We start from the raw sequence: 27,045 nt of genomic DNA on the forward strand, positions 1-27,045 counted from the left end.
GTAGGAAAGCCTGAATCTCCGTACAATTGCACCTTATCGAATCAAACAACGGAATCACTCTCCGTGGAATGCTCAGCCGGCTTTGATGGTGGTCAACCCCAACATTTCCTGTTGGAAGTTTTTGATCAGCATACAGGAATGCTGCAAGCAAACCTCACATCCAAAGAGAATGCAGTCTTCACTGTACAAGGTTTAGAATCCGGCAAAGTTCTTAAAATGATTCTGTATGCTGTAAACGCAAAGGGCAGAAGTGAACCGACGCTTTTGGAAGGATTCACCTTAAAAATTGCGGAAAAACAGACTGGTAAATGATATTTTGAGTCTTTTTATATTTTGCCTATTATTTCTTAAGCTCATTGGGAAGAATAAATATTACATCACGCGATATCGCGTGCTAGGTCGATTAAATCGCCGCCACTTCAAAAACCGCGATCTCTTAAAAATTCTATTAGTTTCATATTACAATAATTTACAAATTCTGTATTATCAGTTTTAGATTTTTTAAAGATCGTGTTAATATAACTAGACAAAAATTAAATTTTACTTCGTAAAAAAATCTGAATAATGTGTATATCTTTTTTGGACATTCAAACTGCCAACAGTGATAATAAATTTATCGAATAAATTTATAGCATGACTGATATTAATAATTAATTTACATAATTCCTGTCTAAAACATTCTTCATTAAAAAAACCATTGGTAAATTTGAAGCATCTATAAAATAATATATCATATTTGATAATAGTGCTTAACATCATGACATTTTAAAAGTAAAAAAGAAAATAAATGAGTAATGTTTTATTTCTAAATTTGCATATTTTGATTATAAAAACAAATATGTTTGTACATTAAAATTATAATTTATAACAAAATAATACATAATAGTATAATGAAACAGTTTAGAGAAAATAATTAAGTGCACTTGTAATAGTTCCATTTTTTACTTCAATTTTCTTAAAACTTCCTCATAAAAAAGTTTATTCTTCGTTTCCGATTTATTTTTACGTTGTAGAATGTCTCCGCTGGCTCATGTGTCCTACACTGCTACACCATGTATACGGAAACTGTAATCTTGGGCTTAAACATAGAGTCATGTATACATGGGTCTTTTGTGTCCTTTATAGATTTCGACAGCATGCTGTTCAGTAACTACTTAGCTGACACAGAAAATCGACATCGTATGGTTAGATTCCACTAGCCAACAACTTTTTTAGGAGGGTAAACCAAAGCCCGTTACTTATTAGTTTCCGAAAAATCAATACCTTTAGAACCAATCTAGACAAAATTGACTCGCGTTTACGGAGTGAAGTTTAAAAAGTAAAACTCTTAAGATAACGCGAAATAAAAACGCTTTAATTATTTAAATAAAACAAAATTAAAATGATTTTAATTTCATTTCGTATAAACCGTAGCACTTCATTTTCTTTCAGTAAACAGGTTGACTTTATTAACTTTAATGTAACATTAAAATTTGTTATTCATATTCAAAATATACAATAGTTTTGTTTCAGTAAATATTTTATATAAATATTTCATACAAAGTGTTGCTAAATCATGAATATTGTACTAGTTGTTAAAAAATCAACGTAAAGAACTTACTTCTAAGTATAACTGCTCAATAATTTCTGGCCATGTCTTATTAAGAAAGATTTACGTTTAGAGCCCCGAAAGTAGAGGATTATCGAGTGACTGCTATGAATACAATAAATAAATGCAAATGTTTTATAATGGTTCACTTTTTACCATATGAAAACATCAAAATTGATTTCTCATTTTAATTTACGAAAAATAGTAGAAAGCTTTTGTAAAAATGTAAATTAACCTACGATATAAAGAATATACTTACGATATAAAATTTTATGAGATAGTTTACGTATTTATTTTTGTAGTTTAATTTCAATTTAAATATGCGAAGTTTCACCGATATTTTTCAATTTACTTCCAAAACTATGGATTTAGAGGGGTTAACCACAGCACTGGGTAGAGCAGGCCATTTCTGTTAAGGATAGCACCAAGGAAACTGCGGAACCTCCGATAGAGTTTCCGAGGCCCAAGGCAAAAATCGATATTATTGAGATACAACTCCTCGTATATAACAGATTTTCAACGCTATCGGGCACAGCTTAGTTAGATTAACTAAGGCTTACTGAAATCTAATCCAAATCTAACTCGATACTAACTCAAATCTAACTGTTACCACCCATTCTTACAGTTCTCACGCGGACAATGGCGTGTTGTTTTTGTAAATCGAACACGAGAACGATACAAATTAATTTATTTAACTTTCAAAATGTGGAATTGAAAGAAAGGTGCAGTCGTAATTTGTTTTTCGTATAATACATAATTTTTGTCATAAATAAATGTTCGAACTTCTAAATTTAAAAGTTGACTACTTACCAGTAACTGAAGGTACACTATAATAAAAAATAAGAAAGTCTTGCACTAAATCTAAAAATGTGAACAAATGCAGACCAGCCAAGTAGTAACAGTTATAAAACTGGAAAAAGTATCGGTTTATTAATTTTATATTTTAGAATATTGCAAATGTGTCATACGATATACATGTATCGTATTATATTTTAATATGTATACGTTCATAATCGCAATATTATAACATAATTGTACAAAAGTAGTACGTGTTCTGTTCACAGGTACCCCGGTACCATTCGAGATCACCCCATTATTAGGGGGTTTGATCGGAGTGGTTACCGCATTACTTTTAGTTACTATCACTATTCTGGCTGCCATGAAACTCAGAAGCGAAAGAAGAACTCAGAGACCAAACGATTTACCATTAAAAAAAGGCACCGCACCCAGCTCCGAGGATCTTTACGACACCGATGATAGAAACCCAGACGTTGTACCAGTAAATAAAGGTATATATCACGATAATTACACAACTGCCATCAAATACTTCCTACGAAATCTTCGCGAACTCTTTTCTCCCTAACTTCTCTTTCCAAATGTTGTTCAGCCTACCTTTCGACTTCGTTCCCAAAGTTTCATCACGTCTAATTATCGTCGACATTGCACAACTGGCGATCAAATCCGAACAGGCCTCAGCGCTAACTTTCCCAAATTTCTTTTTCTTTTTCTCTATGTCTTCTCTGTCGTTTCCAATTTATCTTCTGTCGTTAGACTAAAATAAAAGACAAAAGACTTTCGGCTCGGACAAGTTACCTTGTCGTCACTCTACGAGTTTGCAATTTTCTTTTTGTATTCTGCTTTTATCAGAGTAATTCTCCTTCCATCCCCATTTAATTAATGTAAAAGTATTACTATTTTAATACAGTCATAAATATTTTTAAAGTAACGAGAATTAAAACTATAAGCACATTTAATTTTGTACATATGTTTATTCTTATAAGTTGTATGCATGACTTATAATTTTTTATTCGTGTGAGTGATTTACTTATATAAGATTTAATTTGCATTAAGAATTAAATTTCATTTAAGTTTTTTCGTAAATGAAAGGTTTTTTTGTTTAAGAAAAAAAGAAGACAAAAAAATATAAATTTAAAATTCATGCTATTTTTTCAGTAGTTTTATAATTCAATATAATGTTTCCAGACTCTGTTGCATACTCTAATTGATTTTAATACGGGACTTAATTACGATGTGTATTTAAACAAATTTTTAATTCGAAGGTTCAGATTACCAACTAACGGGATCAATGTCTGGTACACCTTTGGCTACACAAAACACACCAGATGGACTTGTTCCAACTTCACTTTCTATTCAGCAAGTGAATCATCTTCAAGGGCTGTCACCATATTCGCACGAATATAATAACTACCCAACTTTACCGGTAAGTAATACTAAATTCATACAATCCTGTAATTAATACATTTACATTGTTGATACTTTAATGGACAAGTTAGTAATAATATTAGTAATAAATGAAAAATAACTAAACGATTAAAAATGAACTTCCGAATAATTACCATGTAAATTAGTGATTAACTGTTTCTAATGTATACATATCGTGTGTCAATGTACATTATCAAGTATTTTCGATTATCAACCCAAAAATCTTTACATGTTTATAAAAAACAGCTGTTCCTAATCATATTTTATATATCAAATGAAATACAATGAATGTAGCCTTATTGGAATATTACAAATAATAGAATCTTTTATTTTTTTCAGCTATCGGGTGAAATAACGTACGCTGAACTGTGTCTCGCTCGACCAACGACCTTGTCAACATTAGCGAACGACACGAAATTGACAAGCATAAGTGGGATTGGTAGTTTAAGTACACTCCCGACTTATGGAAGCGGAGTAATCGTAGGTGGCAAACCGTACACAAAAGAAGCGACAATCTACGCTTGCATAGACCATAACGCAAGACCACTGAAGGTTGATGTCTCTAACGCATCGTCGTGTGCATTAACGCCTTTGTCAACAAAGAGCACATTTCAAGACCTAAATGGTGCGACAGCGAATAACAAAAATCCCACGAGAGAAGTTGTCACTGTTCGTACACCATTAATATCGACTCAAGAAAGTTGTGTATAGGGCTGCGACTTTGACGCGCTGAACGTCAACGAATATTATGTTTGATGTGGCGATGATTCGCGCGTCTAGTTACTAAACGAGGTTCATTAACCGTTTGTCCTACACAATAAGACATATATGATCTTTGGTATGCGATAAACGTGTAAGGTAGTAAAATGGAATTTAATGTCAGATGGACTGATCAATTTTAAATTATCGAGTATTCAATCGGTAGCGAAAGAACGCAACGGAACAATGACTTTTTTTTAACATATAATTATAAAGCGTGATAATTTGTTCAGTTTTTTGAAAGATATTGATTTAACTTAAATTTCGTCGATAAGACTGATTTAAGTATTTTGCAACTGTTCGTATATATGAAAGTTCATATTTTTTAGTTAACTACGTCAATAAATGTTATACTGCAAATACAATAAACTTTACGAGAATTTGCCAATGATTGATGTAGATGGCATCCACGTTATATTTTACTGAATTAAGGTACCACCATAACATAAGAACCTAGCAGGACAGCTAATTAAAACAAGAACGGTTCAATAATTTAACTTTAAGGTCTTTTATGTATAATACTGAATATATACACTACATGATATGATTGATAATAAGTTTTCATTTTAATCGATTTTTATTTGATATATATATTCGTACGTATCGAATATTATAACAAGATGTGTATACTGTACACAAAGAACATGATTAGAATATACAAAATATGTTTTCTAATTTTAGTTTTCTTTTACTTACCCACATTTCAAATTCATTTTTGTATATACAATTAATTTGTAAATATATCCAACATGTGTTTCAGACTTTTTTTATAAGTACATAGTGTGTCTAAAAGGTAATCATTTTGACAGCTTTATGACCATCTGAAGATACTTTATACTACTTAAAAACTAATATCTTTGGTATAAAATATTTTCTATAAATCCATTTTAACTTTTCGTAAGTTTCTGATACGTTCGACACAAAATTTAACCACATGACGTTCGAAACATCCTTTAACTAATTTTGTTACACATCACTGCTATGCTTAAGCAAATTATTATCGATTCAGATCTGTCAATATTATCAAGTTAAAAATTGCAATAAATATTTATATGCACACGCCTCAGCTAACATTAGCCTGCACTGCTACAATGTTATTAGTTTCGAATTATGCTTTTAATCCCACTACTTTTTAGACACACTTTGTATCCTTTTTTATCTTATATACACCTATGTATTCATTGCTTTCACGTTTTGTATCTTTATTAAAAAAATATTTTGAAAATTATTTAACCTATTCGCAACGATATCGAACTCACACACATAGGCCTAAATTGCAGACAGTGGAAAAACATTGCAATTACTCTGAGATTACAAGTTATATTTGTCCCAAAATGTAGTAACAATATTAATTTGAATACAAGGAATATGTTTTGATTAAATTAAGTAATTTTGTTTTTAATTTAGTTTTCTCTTGCCTTTTTATATTCATTAATATTTATTATATCTTTGATATACAATGTACTAATATATCGTCCGTTGTGAACGACCAGTACGTCTTTGATGTACCACTCCGTCATCCGTCGCGAATGGGTTAATCTGTATTACCTAGTTTTGTGTGTATATATATTAATTCGCTCTATATTTACACTAATTTTAAGAAACTATACGTATTGCGAACTATTAATAAACGCGTGATGTAAATATCGTTGAAGTATGAAAATGATCAAGAAAAATAAACACAATGTTTCATAGTCTTTTTTAAGGACGATATCCAGTTGGATTTTGATTGGAAGTTTATCAAAATAAATCAGGATTTAAGAAGTATGTATGTATAAATTCGTAAGTATAAACTAATTATGTAAAAAAATTCAATTTCAAATATCAAAAGTATCAAATTGTATTGTAAATGTGTCAAATTTTATTCAGAAAAGAATGTAATAAGGATATATAAAATACAGGGTGTTTTAAAAACTTAGTATACTACAAAAATTGCAAATTTTTTATACTAAAATAAATAAAAAAGTCCTTTACTAATTTGCAATTTTAGATATCACTCTAAAACAATTCATAATTAAAGAAAGCAAAAAGTGCTTTTAGAAAACACATCATTATGTTTAGAACCTTTGTTTACTCTGTTAAATAATTTCTTGCTTCGACATAAAAAGTATTACTATCAAATTACACTAACATTTGCTGCGCTACAAAACGAATAAAAAATGACCTGTTACTATTCGTAAGTAGAGTTTGTCAGTCTTTTAATTGTGCACTATCCTTTAGATTCAACCATAACACACCAGATTTAATTTTCCTTATATCCCAAAAATGAAATCACAATTATAAAGGACCTTTTGATTTATTTTGGCACAGAAAGTCTATAATTTTTGTAAGTACTACGATTTTGAATACCTTGTATAATATCTTGTATAAGTAAGATTCTTCAGAAAAAGGTATGTTTTATGATTATTTTTCTTTTAGCGTACTACATCGCACAAAATATATGTAAACATTATTAGTTAACAATATTTATAATCGTAACAAATACATGCTTCCACATTTATTTCAATCACTAATTGTATACGCAATTTTAAGTGTAAAGGATTTATATATGAGAAATTCGTATGTGATTTCTTACTGTCTATATAATTTTTGTATTAAGTATAATTGGCAACATCCATAAAGAAGAAACACATGTAAATACTGTAAATGCTCATATAATAGAAAAACGTGATGTAATCTATTACAACAGCGATTAATTATTTAAGCTATTAATACTTATTAACGATCTCTATTACTTATCTAAACAACTTATACATTTTATTTCTTCTTCACATTATTTGTCGCTAATTTTTAATAACATACACGCATTTACTTGTACGTTTTTACTGAAATTATTGATTTTTTATCTCATATTTAATTTTTTAGTTAACTTGATATATTTAATTCAGTATTACTTTAAGATTTTTTATTAGTTTTTCTACTTATACCAACACTCTTTATAATTGCTATAAAATAAAGTTGTAATAATAAATTTCATACTTTCATTTTATTCTTTCAGTTTCCCTTATGCATTTCTATCTCATAATGTTTTAAGATATTTCTATACCTATCCTCCATAAGTAAATCTAATGCTTCCATGAAAATTAAAAAAGAATTGATTTAAATAATCGTAAGAAAACAATTGAACTGTAAAATCCAATGATATTGATGAAATGAATATATTGATAATAAAAGATGAAAATGATTATATATGTATACAATGCAGGAATAGTTATTCGCACACAAAAGGCTAAGAAAGACCAAAGTACGAATGAAGCGGGCAAATAATGACATACATCCTCCCCTATTTTTTAACCACGAAAAATCATCCGCGCATATGACCTACGCACAGCAGCGACCAACAGTTTGAAAGCACTTACTGATTTCCATTAAAATCAAATTTTCTAACAAATTTTAGATCAACACCCGCTGATATAGCAAATACTAAGATGAATATATGATATTTTCACAGATTCTAGATCAATTACAATCCCAATTTAAATCAACATTTGATGCAAGTTTTTTTTATATTCTACAAACCAACCTGTTATCACATTGTATAAACATCTTTGAAAATTGTTGCAAGAAATGTAAAGTTATATAAATTTGAAAATAATTAAAAGAATTATTGGTATTGTATCTAGTGTGTATCACCAAAAGTATCAAATTATCATTAGAAGCTTATTTGACAAAAGTGAAATTTAAAAAAGAGTATCTTTTTGACAGAAACAATATAGAAAACTAAAATACTATTCATTATTTTTGCAATAAGTAATTTCCTTAATTACTTTAAGAACTTTTATTATTTTGTTTAAAATATTCTAATTCATCCAGTGATTATAAACTTTTGATCAATAATGTATTGCAAATATTCATAAAGTAAGATATGTGGTCTATTTCAAATTTCATATATGTCAAATGTATATTTTTATTTTTTACGATACAATTTTCATTTTTTAATTCATAAATTTAACACTTTTTGTATTTCATTTTCATTTCCAATAATTCTAGCATTATCAGATTTGTAAAATAAAGAAGCTGTGAAATGATCATTGATTTTTCTGTACTTAAAACCAAGTTATGAAAGTTTAATAAATTTTATGACCCTATTGTAAGTCATTTCTATTCATGTACTGCTTCATAAAGCAATCCTTCAAATAAATCCTTCATTACGAAGTTTATTCATATTTTTCATTATATTCAGCATAATACTTAGTAACATGAACAGAGAAAAGCAGATTAAAATTTATCACCCCATTTCTCCCTTTGTACACAATATTGCTTAGTGTACAATAGAATTTAATAGTTTTATCATGTATTATTATTCCATATATCATGAAAAGTTCATATAAAAATTAAATATACAATTTTGGTAAGTAGTTTTATATTACAAATTTATTTTTTATCTCTTGTTTTATTCAGTCATTTTTGTCTTTTATTACTAAATCGTACTTTTATATTATTTAATCTTATTCCATTTTCTGCTATGTATATTTTAATGTATCTACTTCAATTTGCTACTAATATCTTTTTTTGCTTTTTTAGATTTATTAAAAATTTATATTGTTGTTTTATTTACATACTTCTATGTATATTATTTCCTTTCTGTGTCTTCACTTTGCATTGTATGTTTTATGTACTCTATTTTCTTTGACTTTTCTACATATGTGCATGCAATAATAAAATATTTTCATAGAAAGCTTTCGTGCTATGTTTTGTCTATTATATTATTCTACATACCCTGATTTTTTGTAATCTTTTATTTTTATTCCCTTCTTGATTTTCCTTTTTACCTTATAGATATAATTCCGCCTTATACATAAAATTGATTATTCTGTATTAATGATTATTGCTTTGTTATATAGAGCTGTTTGATGTCAATAGCTTTTCATCATAATCATTGTTTAAACATATTTCTAATTTTTAGTTATCAATACAAAATAATATGCTGTTTAACTTCCTGAAGTCATATGCAAGAATGTTTTTCAAATATACTTAGAAATCAACAGTTATTATTTAATAATAATGAAGTTACAGTATTGTCAAATAATTTTCAATGATCTTTAATAGTTTTCTCTGAATTATATAATTTTTATTTCCTCTATTCAATGTCATTAATAATTTGATAAATATTTGCACAAATCGCTTAAAATTGAGTATCTTTATAGTATAAAGTTATTTTATTATAATTCTTTTCTAGATCAGAAATCATTCTGACTATGAGCCTTTATGTATATTGATACTGATTTAAAATTTCTTTATATTATTTTTTATCTTATTTCTATATCTTGTTTCTTTTCGAACATACATAACTTTTGTTCTTTTTTGGATGTCTTGTTTTATAATTTAAACTCAGTCTACATGTTTCTAGCTACATTTTAATAAGTGTCAAATTTTATTTGTTTTTTATATTTGTTTAATATCATTGAAGTCCCTTTTTTTATACAGTCCTCATTTTTCCGTTTTTTTTTTGTTTGTTTCATTATTATATTTTTTTTTAACCTAATTTTATCTCTGGACAATAATTTGTATCATTTTTACACAAATTCTATAATATTGCAATTTTTATTGATGCTAATTTATCTCTTCATTTCACCGTTACATTTCCTATTTGTATTCAACTTCTATTTAGAAAAGTTTATCGGTATTTCACATGTGTTTTATTAAGTCGGCAGAGGATAAAGTTGTCAAACGACCAGTTTTGGTTCATTCTACGCATGTTAGGTCTGATTGGTCGGAACGCATTTTGTAATCAGAAAAAAGACGCAAGCGCTGTTACAATTTCCTAACATGAAGCAAATCTATCCGGTGGTCTTTTATTTTGTACACTTTTTACTTCATTAATTCTTCTTATGATTCGTATGTTTTATTCACCCAGTACACTACTGATTAAGTGAAAAGCAAGCACTGTGAAAAAGCACAAATGATTCGTGAACTCAGTCAAGCTGCGCGAAACGACTCCATTCTCTCGTTGTAAATACCATACAGAAAGCATAAAATACATGTTTTCAATGATAGGAACTTTATTATACGCATTCATTGTATATGTATACGTTTCCATATCGTTTTGATCATTAAGATTGCAGTTCTTGCAATTCGCACTCTGTGACTGTATCATATAAAAAGGTTATTTGAAAGTCAGAGAGGTAGTTGTACTTGCGTGCTTTATAGTGTATTTAGTAGCTGTAGCTACTGTCGTTGCACGTAATTTATTCTGGACTAGACTCTTTTTTTATACATTGTAAGTTGGCATAATTTATTTTTATATACTAAAGGAATATCTGAATGTAATAATAAAACGTGTAACGTAACATATAATAATATTAACGTAATGGATATAATATAATACATAATAATACAACAATAATGTAATATAATAATACTGTTTAATTGTATTATATTTTGTTAAATTTTTGAATTATGTATATTATTTAATATTCTTAAAAAGAATTATAATACAAAAAAAGTTTGTATTTTTAATTTTTTCTTACAATTACATATTTTAACCATTCCTATGTATTAAACTTGCCAATTTATTAAATAATTTAAATAAAATTTACTATAGAGTGTAGAAGAATGAAAATTTTGCATTTTGCAATTTTTATTCTTGTTTCCAAGATGCATAAAATTTTTAATTTGTTTAAATTGGTGGCTAAGTGAAAATAATTGATGTATAGTTGCCAAGATTTACATTCATTCAAAGTTTAATTGAACCCTACTGTCAAACATATGCCCATTTTTTTTACAATATAAATGTTTCTTTGAATCAAATCTTTCACTTTTTCTGACAAATTATTTTGTTTTAAATTGCGTAAATTTTAATTGCACAAAAATAATACTAAATCGATGTTTTATTCAAAGATATTTGTGCCCTTGATTTACACCTCTCTAAATTTTTTAAAATGTGACCAGGAGCATAGTACAAGATTTTTGGAGAGTAGGATTATCAAAGCTTCAAGGGGCCCTTGTTTACCTTTGATTGAAAAAACGCTAGGGAGGGAAAGAATACAAAATATTTGTAATAACACATGTCTTTATAAACTAATAAATCTATAAATAATTTTCTCAACAGAAATGGACATGATTTCAGATAATGATCGAAATTTCTGTAAACATAAATATATGCATAAATAAATTATACATTATAATTTTAAAACGTATTGGAATTTTATAGAAAAATAACTTATGGTTAAAACAATAAGTAATTCAGAATGCGATTGATTTGATTATAGTTTGATTAAATTAATTATTCAAAAATAACTGCATACAAGTTTTATGTTAAATAAGATATTATTCTAAATAAAAATATGTTTGAATTCGTTGTTTTTAAAAATTTGGCTTTTACTTTATAACCTATAAATAACTATTCATTCGTAATAAAAATTGTTCTTGTTTTTCGAATACCTCTATTTTGTTTTAAATAATTTCCAACTGTATTTCTAAATAATTTTTATATAATTATTACTAATATTAATTAATTAAGTATTAAGTCAATTATTACTAATTTCTAGTAATTTTTTCCCAATTTTTAATTATTTCGGACGGAAAACTATGTACAAAGTTGAATTCAGTTATTTTGGTATAAATAGGAGGCTTAAAAGTGGATCTGACTGCAACTACTATATTAGACCCCCCTTGATTCCATCTTGAATGTAACTTTTTTCGTTCAGATTTTGAAATCCAGATAGATATTTATATACATATATAATACGTACGTAAATACACATTAACAGTAACAGGTCATATATTTTCCACTATTCTGAATAAAAACCAATGTAATTAATCTCTATTCATATCAATATTGACATATCCACGCAACAGTTGTTTGTTCAGTTGACTAAGGTTAAGACAGGGAATCCTAAATATCTAATTGATAATCATTCGCAGCTCAAATACGCAACTTTAGATTGCATAATGATATAGAACTTTTCCATTCTTTTTGAAATAAGAAAACCATAGGTTTCATAATGTGTATTGACTAATTTCATTATCTTACTTTATTAATTTTTATATTTTGTTTAATTTTTCTTTTCTCACAAATATTACAGAATATATTTACATGGAAGAATATACTAGAAAATTTTCTAATAATCTTTTCCCAATTTATTATCTTTTTTTATTGATATTACGTTTTACCTCTTATTTGTATATTACGTATGAGGTAATTCAAAAGTTTCGTACAAAATAAGAAAAATTAAATTTTGTTCTTTTAATCAATTTTTATACTTATCTAATGAATTGTATTAAGTACTAAAAATATTTTTATTCGTGTAATTCTGTTTCCTTCAAGATTCAATTGTAAATATGTTACAGATTTTTATAATTCAAGGATTTCTATTAAAGAATTTGAAATTTATAAAATTTGAAAATTAGGGAATTGAAAAATTACAAAATTACAGAATTACCAATTTGAAAATTAAACAATTAAAAAATTTGAAAATCACAGAATTAAAAAATTACAAAATTTAGAAATTAAACGAAAAATGACAAAATATACAGATTCCAAAATTCTAATATTTAGACGTCTGGAAATTTGAGTATTTAGAAATTTCGAAACTAATAAATTAGAGGATTTAAAAATTTTAGATTTGAAATTTTAAAATTCTGAGATTTTGGGAAATTTAAAACTTTTAAAAGTTTTGGGTTAGGGATTTTGAAATTTTTAGAAATATGGAACGTCGAGATATTAAAAAATGTAAGGATTTGGAAATTTTTAAATTAATAAATATTAATTTCTGCAGTTACTTTAAACATATTTAAATATATTTTTTATATTTTCCACAACTGTGTTTACGAAAATATTTACAAGAAACAGTTTTCAGAATTTATTGTTTAAACTTTTTTATTACTGTCTAGACAAATTCATCAATTTGTTCAGAATATACCTCATGATTTATCTTATCTAAAATGTCTATCTTATCAATAAGTTTTTTATACCTAGCTGTAGATAATAAAAGATGCAAGGCATTTCTTTATTGATAATCCATTGTTACGTCTAGTCTTTAATTCTTTAAAATTCTTGTCTTACGTAAATGACATATCACGTTTCAAAATTCTTAGATAATCCTCAAAGCTTCAATTTAATTTGACAATAAATATATTGTAGAGGATTTTATTACTTTTTTACACAAAAACGCAAACGAATTAAAATTATTATATTTTTATATTTATATTTCAAATTAATGGTCACAATAGTTCGCTACGTTGTGAACTCTGTAGTTTGTAAGCAAAGTTTATTGGCGAAACATCCGAAAATTTTAGGGCACAATTTGTTACGGGATAAACTTCAGAAAAGCGATGACAGTACGGATAATATAAGTAGAAATCATAGAATACTGAATATTTTCTTTCCTTTTTTAAAGAGTAGGTACAAAAGATGACACTGTGGACAGCTGACGTTCGACAAAGTAGGTTATGTAGACGAGCGGGAAATTCAAATCAAGTGAATCTAATTTTATGTCAACCTCTAATAATTAGAAAGACTTTTGTAGTATTTATATCAATTTTACAAATACAAATGCGTTATAGGAAAATGACAAAATATTTATTACAGATAAATTATTTAAATATTTAAAGTAAAAATATTTACTTGCATTTATTACAAATTATAAATAAATATTTATTATAAGTAAGTTACAAATAATTTACAGATTAATGTCATATGTAAATCATTAGATCACCTCGTTTCATTTTCAATTAACGAAATTTTATTATAATAACATTTTGATAAAAAATTGAAATATTCAAATAATATTTTAATAAAAATATTATTAAAAATAATTTATATTGTATTTAATAGTTTAATAAATGCTTTTTTAACTGAATCTGTTATCCATTTTACTTTTAAGAATGATAATCATTCATTTATAAATTTTTTCCTTTCTCTTATATACGATTTTACATCTGACAATAAATATTATAAACATTATTATTTTCAAATTATGACAAACAGGTACAAAATCGAATTTTCTATAAAGAATACCTAGTTTTTCTAATTTTATGTGTTAATATATAAATATATATTATTATTTACAAATAAATTTACTTTCCATGTTGTGAAAATACCTGTGTCTCACATTTATAAATATGCTTCGTTGACATAAAACAATATATTATTAGTAAAATTTATTATTTATATAACTTGTATCCTTTAATTGAAATATACTATTATTTGCAAATTAATCTATAATACGGATTTCGCTAAGAAATGGCGGCACATTTCGATACCATTATTTCGTGACTCTGATTAGAGGGTTTCTAATTAGTGCATATTAGCTCCAATCACCTTACCCGTATGTCTGACAGTTCTCATTTTAACAGAATAATGCTCTTATTTACCTCAGTGTAGGCACTCAGTATGACTTAGAGGTCGCAATATTCAAAATTCAAAATAGTTGATACCATTTTAAAATCGTCGATTATAAATATCATTGAATGTAAGGAGAATTATATCAAATCGAATAGTAATATTATAAATATGGAAAATACTATTAAATCTTTATGAGGACAAACCGTTTCAACAGAATAATGTTCTATTCACCGCAACATCGTCATACAAAATGGTTCCAGAATACCCAATTATAAAATGGTAGACATATTCTGCAAATATAAATATTAAAAGTACATGATATATGCGAACTAAATTTATAAGAGAAACAAAAATATATTTAACGTTTCGGAAATCAAAATCTGCCATTGTTAAAATTGTGAGAAGAAAATTTTATTAAAAATCTTGTTAAGGGTATGAAAATTAATTATTAAAGTGAATTCGTATTATAACAAATTTATAAGTAACTGGGCATTTTATAAATAAATTTATGCTTTATTCAACCTACGAATTTTTTGTAACAAAAGCAGAAATTTATTGTATGCAAAAATTGCAAAATTTCTTCTCATAATGTTTATTTTTTATGTTATATAATACGAAAGAAAAAACAGTAGAATTGTTCGTATCAGTAGGCTATGTAAAAATGAATTAATCTTTTAATTTTAAGCAACAGTGTAGCTTCGTCGGTAGCTTTAGGTCAATATCATATTCAGCAATATTATGTAAAATTTAATCGTTTGATAATTATGGCTCTTTCAGCGTACTGCGCTTTGAACACATTTCTTTTACCTCTAAATTCACCATCTACAACAATCCTATACGTATTCTTCATTTCAACTTTCAGATTTATTTTTTTTTAACGAAAGAAAACTTTTGGTTGTTTTTGTCTAGCAATAATACTCTTTTTATAAATATACACCAAGTATCTGTTAATCTGATTAGTATAAAAAATGCGTCATTGGATAAGGGTGGCAAATCAAATTATTAAGAACGGTCATGAGATATTGTTCTGAATGTATTGTTCTTAGTTCGCATTGAACGTAATGTCGAGAAGAAATGATATAAACAGCCGACCATAATGTCGCACGAGACTTACTTAAAACGGGGCACCTCAGTTCTTTAACAACTCATTGTCACGCTAATTTTAAAGACTCCACCCCAAAAGAGAGCTTACTTTGTAGGTAAGATTTGAAAGAACAGGTCAGAACTCATTTTGTAGGTAGAATTTCAAAGGGTATTTTATTGAAATTTAAAAACACCCAATTTTTGAAGAAAAATTTATGAAATAAGTTATTTATGACTTCTCATTTCACAAAAGATAATAATTTTTTAACACAAAAATATTTACAGAAATAGCCTTTTTAAATTAAAAAATAACTTCAAAATAAAACTTTCTGGATTAAAAATTAACTTCAGATAAAAACTTCTTAAATTAAAATAAAATAATAAGAATTAAAAAATGTATACATATGTTTAAGATATTCTCTATATTCATTTTTTTCTTTATTAAAATAATATAATGAATCTATTATTAATATAGTCGTTTCTGTAACTTCAGCATTATATTAAAGGTTTATTGTATAGGTTCGTATGGCACACCATCATGAATAGCTATTATAATTATTCGCAAAGTGTTTATACATATATCTACAAAAATGAAAACTGTAGGAAGTTTTTGAATATAAATTTATATTCAACCGTATCTTCAAATATAAAAGTTTTATAAGAAAATTAATGACTTTGATTATATAATCTAAGTTTCATTGATCTGAGTTTGATTAATAAATAATTTATAACATTATAATCTCACTAAATAACTACTTTATTTAAATATTATTTGTTTAACAATTAATTTGTCTTATTGCAGATGGCTCTTCGTTGGGGCATAGCAAGTGCAGGAAAAATATCTCATGATTTTGTCAATGCTGTGGGAATATTACCAGCATCCCAACATGTGGTTGTTGCAGTAGCAGCACGAGACCTATCAAGAGCGCAACAATTTGCCAGCTTACACAAAATTAAAAAAGCATATGATAGTTATGCAAAACTAGCAGAGGACAAAGATGTTGGTATGTGTTCAATTGTTTTCATAAAATTGCTTTTCTTTTTATGTGTTCGAAGGTAGGATTATTATGAAAATAAATAATAATTATGATTGCTATAAAATTCCTTTACTTCAACTCTTTACTTCTCAAATAAATTTTCAAAAATACTCCAAATTCTTGGAACTTATTTATTGTCAAAAATTGTTTCTCAAATGTATATGTAATAATTTACTTATTTTTGGTAATTATTTTATTATTTTGCATTCATTCATTTCAACAGATATTGTATACATTGGAGCATTGAATCCACAACATTTTGAAATTGCGCAATTAATGTTGAATCACGGAAAACATGTCTTGTGCGAAAAACCTTTGACTATGAATCTCAAACAAACAACTGAATTAGTCAATTTAGCCAAAAAGAAGAAATTATTCCTAATGGAAGCTATTTGGAGTCGATGCTTCCCTACATATGAAGCTATTAAAAAAGAGATTGATTCAGGAAGTATTGGAGATATTCATCAAGTTATTGTATCATTTGGATTTCAATTGGCAAATGTTGACAGGCTCAAGTAAGTGTACATTTCTGTTGCATTTATTTCATTTACATAATTTATCTGTATTATGTATTTTTTTTATTTTTTGTTAAAATGAAAGTGAAACTAAATGTATACATTACAAACTGTATTTATTTCCATTTTGTTTAGTCAGAAAAGTCTAGGAGGTGGTACCATATTAGATTTAGGTGTATATGGAATACAGTTTGCCTGTTTGGTATTTAATCATGATGTTCCTCATACTGTAAAAGCTGCTGGCATATTAAATAGTGACGGAGTTGACCAATCTGTATCTGCAACCCTACTTTATGATGGAAATCGTACTGCAACTATTGTTACTCATTCCCTGGTTAATCTACCTAATGAAGCTTATATTGTTGGTACAAAAGGAACAATAAAAGTACCACAATTTTGGTGCCCTCCAACTGTAGATCTACCAAGTGGCACTGTGAATGCACCACTTCCAGAGGCTAAACATAAATTTAATTTTATTAACAGTGCTGGATTGAGATTTGAAGCTGAAGAAGCACGTAACTGCATTTTAAAAGGTATTGTACTCTTTGTACAGATATTATAATGAGAAATCATATACCTTAAAAATGAATATATAATAATAGATTTCTGTATTAAATTGCAATTTCATATTAGTATCTTTACATTCTATTAAAAAGTATCCAATTTGGAACAAATAATTATGAACAATACTACTTTAATTATCTTACTTTAACATTACAGAAATATTTTAGAGTATTAATTATTATCTACTCATTTATTTAATTTTAGGTTTGATTGAAAGTCCCAAAGTATCGCATGATATGTCTTTACTGATTGCCCGATTGGAGGATGAAATTCGACGTGAAGTTGGCGTTGTATATCCTGAAGATTAAAGTACATATTACAGAAAAAACAATATTAGTAAAACTGAAATGTTATTAACATTCCAATAACGAATAAACAAACTTTTACATTGATACACTTTATAATGAAAATAAATAAAGGATGCATATGTTTCATTATGTATTTTGTTTAAACAGTACCATTTCCTAAATGTATTTACTTTACAAAAAATTTATAAGAAATATTATTAATAATATAACTCTACCCATTCTATTCTACTTTAGATTATATTAAAAAATACTGTATATAAAGATGCTTTTATGAGTCAGATAATTTGACACTGCATGCCAAATATGGTATTTACATGATAAACTGCATTATATGCACTACATTAAATTTTATTACATTGCACTATATTATTAATTAGCACCAAATTAGGATCAGTACCTGAGAGTACCAGCAAGTCGGCGCAAATTTAGCTTTTCGGAGTCATTGTTATAAATTTATTCGTATTTATTTATCATATATTTCTCGATGGTAAAATAACGCATGAGGCCGAAAATGGCTAACTTTCTGTTTTCTAGGAGGTGTGATCATGCCGCCACAGCAGCGACACAGACTTCTATGACATTTTCAATATGCCGCCACAGCGGCGACACCGACTTCTGCGACGATTTCAAAATGCCGCCACAGCGGCGACACCGACTTCTGCGACGATTTCAAAATGCCGCCACTGTGGCGGCACCGACCGCAAGGGGTTTATATGTAATAAATGCAATTTTAATGACGCGAAATTCGAATTCGTGATCAACTTGGCTTCGAAAAAGCTCATTTCAGCGGGATATCTGATGGCAACACTCCTCAGAAAGAAAAACGTAGTCATTTTCCAGCGAATAGGTATAAATCTATGTTTAGCCCAAATACGATATTGTTTTAACAAAATGCCGTTCATAAATAGTATATATAAGGAGACGATAAATCATGACGCAGCGGGAATTACAGATGGCGCTTTGGAATTGCAGGAGCGTAATGCCTCAAGACAAAGCGAGTGCCAAGCTAAAGCTAGCTTCCGTACGAAAACTAAGTTGGTCCTCCGACATAATAATTTTAACAGAAACCTGGTTGAAACCTGGCAGAGAATTCGAAATTGAAGGTTTCGAAATAATCAGAAAGGACCGCGAAAATAAGAGAGGCGGCGGCGTTGCAATTCTGATACGCCGCGGATTGCGGTATGAATGTATTTCAGAAATTCATTGCAGAGATCCTCATACGGAGTTTCTCGCAATAAAAGTGATCGGAGAAACGAATGATATTGTTATAGGTGGGTGTTATAGACCACCAGGTAAACCACTTCCTCTACAAGAATGGAAAGACTTCTTTAAACAAATTAAAGATTGCGGGAATTTTGTATTGGCGGGAGATTTTAATGCGCACCACCCAATGTGGAACTGTGAAAAAGTGAAACCAGACGGAAATAAGCTTCTGCAGGTTATTAGACGTTACAACTGCAAGGTGCATAATACAACGGACCGGTCGCACGTTGGAAATAAGACATGTCCAGCGAGCAATGTGGATCTGATTATTACAGACTCGAATATAGCTGATCGTGTAAAAACTCGTCAACTTGATGACAGAATGGGATCTGATCATTTTCCTATAAAATGTGTCATGGATTTCGCCTTTTGAGTGATTGGTTAAAGACAAGTGCTATCCACGTATGTTAGGTGTAAGATAGATTATACTAGATATTTATTTTTTTCTGTTAATTTTATAGAGTCGTATCATGTTATCTATAAGATTAACAGAGAAAAAAAAAATAACTAGTATATCTTATCAAGCACTTCTCGGATAGCACTTGTCATTTATCAAGTACTCGAAATCTATGACGCATTCTATAGGGAAGTGGTCAGATCCCATTGCATCATCTAATTGACGAGCTTTTACACAATCAGCTAGCTCCGAATCGGTAATGAACAGATCTATATTGCTATCTGGAGATCTCTTATTTCCAACGTGCGACCGGTCCGTTGTATTATGCACCTTGCAGTTGTAACGTCTAATAACCTTCAGAAGCTTATTTCCCTCCGAATTCACTTTTACACAGTTCCACATTGTGTGGTGTGCGTTAAAGTCTCCTGCCAATACAAAGCAACCATGATTTTCAAACTCTTTAAAGAAGTCGTTCCATTCTTGTGGAGTGAGGTCATTCCCCGGCGCTCTGTAACAGGCGACTATGACAATATCAATCGTTTTTCCAATCACTTTTATTGCAAGAAATTCCATAGGATGATCTACGCATGAAATACGTTTATATTGCAATCCGTTACGTATGACAATGGCAACTCCGCCACCTTGCTGTTCTCGATCCTTTCTGATTACACTAAAACCTTCAGCAACTTCGAATCCACGGTCAGGTTTCAGCCAAGTCTCTACTACAATGATTATGTCAAAGGCACGACTGAATCTTTGAAACGCAGCTAGTTTTGCTCCGGTTATTTTCCTCTCGGGGGCCATCAGGGATCTGCAGTTCCATTGGGCAACCCGTAACTGACTGCTGCTGCGTTTCATGATTTCAATCGTCCCTCTTATATAAACGGCATTAAAGTTAAAACGTTTTGTTAGTACTATATAAGATTGGAAATAAGAAAGTTGAGGCACAACACCGGAGGCGTTTTCTGCATTTTGTTTTTCCACGATCACGCGACCGGCCGCGGTTGAAACGAACCATGATCGCGCGCTCAAGACTCGCGAAACGCGGCATGTCCGAAGAACTGTTCAAAACATTTCTTGTCGCGTTGCGGTCCGTCCGTCTGGTGAACGGACGGACCGGACCGGGACCAGCGGCGTCGATCGGCAACTGCTATATTCTTATTTAACGCGTAATATAGTAGTATACGCTTCTTTCTCATATTTCACGCCACGGACCCCGAACATAAATTTTTCCCACAACTTGTATATATACTTACAAGTCATTATGTGATAACTTGCGAGAAAATGTGATAACTGCTTCATGTTGAAAGCCACCTTGCGGCGGAAACGAAAATTACCTTCTTATCAGCAGTGACTCTCAAACATTAATTACAGCTTTTGCCTTTATTGCCTTTCCTGACCAATTAAAATTCTTAATATATTTTAAAACTAAATTAATATTGCTTTTTGATAAAATTTTACGCATATTGGCGTCTATGAGCGTCATCGCGGTAATATAGGCGTGATTCGGAACGGCCGCTCTGACGCGGAGCACCACTGTCTTGGCTTCGTCTCACGCGTTGCTATTTTGCTTTCTGGCATCGTAAAAAAACGATGTTGCAACTTTCTATGAGTGCATTTTAAAGATGAAAATCTGCTCTATCGCGTGGTATAGTTCAATTTTTCATTAGACCCTCGCTTTTTAAGATAAATTGCAAAATGTACGTAAAAATTGGTACAAAATCCGTGTCTCTCGATGTAACCACTCGTACGAGGTTATTCGCGTCGCGAACTGATCGCACGGATTTTTTAACTCCGTGCCACGAGGTCGTAAATCTCGTGACTCGTTTGGCTACGATCCTTCGCGACGCGCTGCTCTGCGGAATTAACTTTCGAGCAGTGATTCAAAGTGAGTCCGAACGATTGACTCCGGAAAATGGCTAAGTCTGTAACGTTGACTTATTGAAAGTTATGTTCTCTTCGAATGTGCGAGATGTTCTGTACGAATGTTAGATATGTTCGGTTCGAATGATAAATAGGTTCTGTCGTACGATGCGTTCTGTCCTTAGCTCTCGATCGTGCGAGCTAAGGAGCCCTGGCGAAAGTCTTGGAAACACGCTGATTGGTCATCATTCGATTTTTGATTTTCCAATCAACGTGTCCCTTGACTTTCTCCCACCCTTCCGTTATGCCCTTAGCGCGTTTCTTTAGGAGGGTGGGACGGTACCAGAGCGTACGTGAGAAATCTGCAAGTCCGGCAACGCCGGGGTTTTTTCTCTGGGTCTCAGGCCCGATGGCCGTAAAGTACCGTAACGAATGTACCGTCTAAATGTCCCTTCAGAATTACCGGATTTATGACAGGAATTGGCTATCGAGGACGAAACGAAACTAAAAATTTAACGCTATTGTACGAAAAAAGGTAAATGAGTATTGCAGGAAGTAAGGAAAAAGTCTTTCTCAAAAATAGCCTTTGTCGCGGACCTATCATAAACTCTCCAAGCAGAATTCTCACGTCTCATCTATGTAGAAAAAAAAATTTTGTTTTTTTAAACAGAAAAATAGAATCAAGAGAGAGGACATTTTAGATTTATGTCCTTACAAATTTCAATGGAATTTTAGTTTATAATTTAATAAGTTGAAGATGATTTACATTTTCTTTAAAGATTCATTTTTCTTTTGTAGAATGGGGATATGTGATAGGTAAATATATAGAATATTTTGTTGGACAAATAAAAATGTTCAGATCAAGTCTTATGACCGAAAATATTTTTTTAACTTTTATTTCGAATAATTCAATTCAATAAATATATCCGTATGCAATTTTACAACTATAAATTTTTCAATAAGTATATACATATATAGCTTTACAACTATACATAGCATAATGTATGCATGGTAGGATGCAAGTTTCGCTATTTAATTCTGTACACCTTAGAAAATGTAGTAATTCTTATTTTACAGACTGAACTGTTCTTAAATACAATAAAAATCATCACTCTTATACATAGTAATTTTCTTATAATAACTAATATTAAAAATACAATTTCAATGGATTATTAAACTTTAATGCTAACATTTTCTTTCTTTCACGCGTTCCTTCCTATTTTCATAACTTATAAATATGTATACTTACCTGTTTACGTGAAAAATAATAAAAATTCTAAGCAAACAAATAGTTTGGTCATAGAATTTAAAGTAACATCAATACAAATACAAATGTCCCAGGTATAAAAATTTCGCAAAATTTTAATATTAGAGCGATGCATAAATAATTTCAGTTATGCTCAAAAGTATGTAGACTAAAAAAAGTAAAATTATTTATGCACTACCCTAATACAATTACAATCTGAGTAAAGCCAATAAAGACCTACTCGTGACTTCGGCAGCAACGAAGCACATGGTGTGTATATTAGTTTATTGAATTTTTGTAACATTGTAACGCGCCGCAGATTTTATTACAGAGGTAGGTATTGATAATATGACGATAACTTAGACAACTGGTGTATTAACATGAGAATGTGGAAGTTGGACGGAGTGATGCGAAGTGGGCAGTGACAATAAATGTCCGCGTTCCATTTCATTTACTTCTTGTTGTTCCGTTCCTCCTATTGAACCAGTTGACCGTGCAAGGCTATTGCGTTGTCTGCACATATATGGTGTTTCTCCTGGTGAAGGAGTTTCACGACCCTGTACAAAAATATATAAATTAAATGTATTATTACTAGTAAATATAAGTATAACAAAACCTAAGTTGAGAAAAAAGGTTCGATTAAAATATGTTATACAGGGTGGAACACATTTCAAGATTACTTTTATTTATGAATGGATGTGTAGAGGGTGTATGAAGGACAGGTACATATTAACCAATTCATACAAAAAATCATTAGTTGTAGAGATATTTTGATTTCAATTATTCGAGTTGGTGTAGTTGGAATAACTTTCATTTACGTCCTGGCATTAGATGGTTGGACAAAGCCTTAGGTAAAAACTGTGGGAACTAAAATCTGCATCAATCAAACGAGACTACACAATTATTCCTATCACTTGTAAGTCGATCAACAAGTTCATGCGATTTTATTTTGTATAAATGAAAAAATATTTGTTTATATTCAGTAATTTCATACACAGTACATTTAATACAATACAAAGGATTTGGAAAATGTCAATTATCACTACATTACAAATAGTGTCAAAACAGCATTAAATGTATTATTAGATAATATTAATATTCAAATGTTATTAACAATAGTATTATCATTATAATTTTATTATTTATTATTATTATGTATTAATATTTAATAGTATTATTTGAATATCTATTTCTATTCAAAGAAATAATAGAAAAATGATTTGTTACAATTATTTTTGGTTAATAAAAATATATGTTCATAAATCATAAATAACTAAGTTAAATCATAAATAAATAACTAAGTAATTATTTTGACTAGAACAGCAAAAATGTTTTTTAATTTCTTGATTTCACTTTTTCATTGTGGATGATAGCTGATCAAACAGAATATATGTCAAGTGTTTTTTCTACATTCCACCAATTTTGTTATTGTTCAAATCTATCCAGGGTCTAATTTATGCAGTAATTAATTAAAACTTTCAGGAATCACAACTTGGGAAAAGTTTGTTATGTATGAAAATATCCAAACTAGAAAAACAAAAAAATACTTGTGTTATTATAAATATGAAAATCAGAAAGAAAGGGAATAAAAAATGTATCAGTAAAAATTTCAAAAATACCCAAATACTTTAGAATTCTTTTAATAAATTATCAATTTATTCGTCAATACTCGATCATCTTTTATAAAACCATATTTACACACTCCAGAAATTTTTAAATTTATAATTTATAAATTATAGTTCATAATTAAGTACTGTCTGTCTTTGTTTAAATCTTTAACATTCTATACAAATATTTATATTAACATCAACATTAAAAAATTATAATTAGGAACCAATTGTATATATTTTCTTTTCTAAAAGATGGTTAAATTACAAGAAGTATAATACAAACAGTATCATTTAACATTTTTTGAGAGAACAATAAATTTTTGTAAAATGTACTTTTATATATACTTTCTGTTCTGAGATTGGTTTGGGTTAGATCAATTTCAAAATGGCGCCCCTTTAGAGAGAGCACCAACGCGTCATTGATTTACGGGTTGTTAAAGGAAAAATGACTTCACTGTTTTTAGCATATTTTGCAAATTAATATGTTACTTCTATCTACTTGAATACTCATCTGTGCGGACCAATCAGATGACGAACAGAAAACAATATGGCTCCATACTGACGTGATGGAACTGACGTTATATCAAACATACTTTTCTGTATAACTCGAAAACTAAAACAGAGCACCCATTAAATGTATAGGAAAAAATCGTTCAGAATAACCTTATGCAACTTATAATATTATTCAAAATGTGTTTAGGTGTACACCGAATCTACAATATTCCTAGCAAGGAGGGTAAAGACGATGAAGATGATTGATCATATATTCACATTATATAACCATATTACGACTAGTACTGTACTAGAAATGTTACGTATATGGATACTTATTTTTCAGATACACAACCGATGAAACTACTATAAATTCATGGCAGCTGTATCTTTTTATAAAAAATTATAATAATGTCAAATAAATAATTACAACATTACTGCTATTGCAAAGTGAAATTTCAACGAATTTCGCCATCTGAGGCATGTTTCATGAAAAAGCTCATTTATAATTTCGTGTAAATAATTATTGTTTAATTGTTTTGCGTAGTTTATATGATAATATTTGAAGAATAATGGATAAACGCCAATTAGTAAAAGTTACCTATAACTGTATTTGAATCTGATTTAATAGCTTCTAAGCATCGTCCAAGACATTTTGATTTAGAGCAGGAAGGACGGGAATTTGTATCTCTCTTCCAGTTAGACTAGAAGCGAAGGGGTAACATTTAAATCATAGGAACATATATTTATAAATACATGAAACGCATACCTGCTTGGAAGGACCGCAACACGTCGCGTGATTGCAAGGCTTATCAGTCTTCGGACAGTCTAATACACAATCTTCTGTTGGTGTTTCTTTAATTTCACTATTAGACTGGTACTAAATATCAACAACAAAATATAATTAGTAATTATTTTAATAGAATAAATGCCTTTTATCGTAATTTAATATCTTGACTCTACAACAGTCAATATTACATATGCATTATTATCTATTTTGAAGATTAACTTTTTATACCAGTATCTTACACATTATATTTATCATTTTATCATTTCTATCATATATATTCAAGTATAATTTATATTATCATAATTGTATCACATATTATTATAAATATAAATGTAATTATTATATTATAAATATAAACATAATTATTGAAATATGTACCAATTTCAATTATTACATGTGAACAGTGGTGATGACTTAATCGCCATTGCTTACAATGATTTTTTTATGAAATGTTCTCAAATAATAATACACGAACCGAAGTACTTTATTCTACACGACGAAAGTGGCAATATAATGTCAAAAACATATGTGTTAATATTGATTTTAATCACATCTAACTATTTATATGAAAATGTATCATAGAACATACTTGTAAAACAATATACTTACATCAATAAATTCTGGCTGTATTGTGGTAGAATGTATGCCCTCGTTGTGGAAAAATTCTTTAACTTGCTCTGCAATCTTCATATACTCCGACAAATTTCTACATCTTATATGTGCCGAAGCAATAATACGATCGCCAGCTAATTGCCATACGTGAAATTCGTGTACGGCCAATACACCGTCAACATTTTCTAGCAGTCTTTGTTGAATGGCATCGACCTGAAGGAAAGTAAATTGATTATTGTATTATTAAATTCAAACTGTTCATATTATAAATAAAACCAAAAATGGAAGTTTTATAATGAAGCATATAAAAGAAGCTGTTTCAGTTTCTTTTATGCTATTATACTTAATTCATACTTGGAAGTATATACCGTATGTACTAAAACATTAAATATCGTTAAAATAATCAA

The 27,045-nt window shown here is 29.0% G+C and overlaps 3 protein-coding genes and 1 long non-coding RNA gene across 11 annotated transcripts in view; 3 read left to right on the forward strand and 1 right to left on the reverse strand.

Annotated features, from left to right (window-relative positions):
- The window catches only part of LOC100881893 (nephrin), a 702,710-nt gene extending 696,817 nt beyond the window's left edge, over nucleotides 1-5,893 (forward strand). The window contains exons 13-16 of one of the 2 annotated variants that reach the window (XM_076538666.1): nucleotides 5-304; nucleotides 2,635-2,877; nucleotides 3,649-3,809; nucleotides 4,151-5,893. In XM_076538666.1, the coding sequence (XP_076394781.1) occupies nucleotides 5-304; nucleotides 2,635-2,877; nucleotides 3,649-3,809; nucleotides 4,151-4,522 (1,076 nt within the window). In that variant the 3' untranslated portion in view covers nucleotides 4,523-5,893. The remainder of the gene's footprint in view (nucleotides 1-4; nucleotides 305-2,634; nucleotides 2,878-3,648; nucleotides 3,810-4,150) is intronic. The other variant, XM_076538667.1, reaches the window with a different exon arrangement.
- A 292-nt stretch (nucleotides 5,894-6,185) lies between these two features.
- Nucleotides 6,186-18,494, forward strand: LOC100880339 (trans-1,2-dihydrobenzene-1,2-diol dehydrogenase). Of its 5 annotated transcripts, none has more exons than XM_012280762.2 (5): nucleotides 6,186-6,334; nucleotides 16,744-16,945; nucleotides 17,202-17,493; nucleotides 17,629-18,026; nucleotides 18,262-18,494. In XM_012280762.2, exons 2-5 carry the CDS (start codon nucleotides 16,744-16,746, stop codon nucleotides 18,363-18,365), a joined length of 996 nt encoding a protein of 331 aa, XP_012136152.1. In that variant the 5' UTR covers nucleotides 6,186-6,334; the 3' UTR covers nucleotides 18,366-18,494. The 5 variants fall into 5 exon arrangements, with proteins under 5 accessions (XP_012136152.1, XP_076394792.1, XP_003701373.1 ...); XM_076538677.1 differs by having other exon boundaries at nucleotides 6,326-6,352; XM_003701325.3 differs by lacking the exon at nucleotides 6,186-6,334 and adding an exon at nucleotides 10,546-10,790.
- A 4,908-nt stretch (nucleotides 18,495-23,402) lies between these two features.
- The window catches only part of ZnT63C (solute carrier family 30 member 1), a 32,964-nt gene continuing 29,321 nt past the window's right edge, over nucleotides 23,403-27,045 (reverse strand). For 2 of the 3 annotated variants that reach the window (XM_012280766.2, XM_076538675.1), the window contains exons 6-8: nucleotides 26,636-26,851; nucleotides 26,006-26,116; nucleotides 23,403-23,691 (exon numbers count right to left, since the gene is read on the reverse strand). In XM_012280766.2, coding sequence (XP_012136156.1) covers nucleotides 23,494-23,691; nucleotides 26,006-26,116; nucleotides 26,636-26,851 — 525 coding nt within the window. In that variant the 3' untranslated portion in view covers nucleotides 23,403-23,493. Of the gene's footprint in view, nucleotides 23,692-24,584; nucleotides 24,662-25,837; nucleotides 25,941-26,005; nucleotides 26,117-26,635; nucleotides 26,852-27,045 lie in introns of those variants that run through there. The other variant, XM_076538676.1, reaches the window with a different exon arrangement.
- Nucleotides 24,989-26,670, forward strand: LOC143265595 (uncharacterized). Its single transcript, XR_013040224.1, has 2 exons — nucleotides 24,989-25,480; nucleotides 25,583-26,670. It is a non-coding gene; the product is annotated as an uncharacterized LOC143265595 (long non-coding RNA).

The sequence above is a fragment of the Megachile rotundata genome, chromosome 13 (genome assembly GCF_050947335.1).
Source record: "Megachile rotundata isolate GNS110a chromosome 13, iyMegRotu1, whole genome shotgun sequence".
In the NCBI taxonomy this organism is placed as follows: Eukaryota; Metazoa; Arthropoda; class Insecta; order Hymenoptera; family Megachilidae; genus Megachile; species Megachile rotundata.

What these genes read in the sequence shown, in the direction of transcription:
- LOC100880339 (XM_076538677.1), top strand. An exon ending in AGCAGAGGACAAAGATGTTG is followed by an intron (nt 16,946 to 17,201) that starts GTATGTGTTCAA and finishes TCATTTCAACAG; the next exon opens with ATATTGTATACATTGGAGCA. An exon ending in GCAAATGTTGACAGGCTCAA is followed by an intron (nt 17,494 to 17,628) that starts GTAAGTGTACAT and finishes CATTTTGTTTAG; the next exon opens with TCAGAAAAGTCTAGGAGGTG.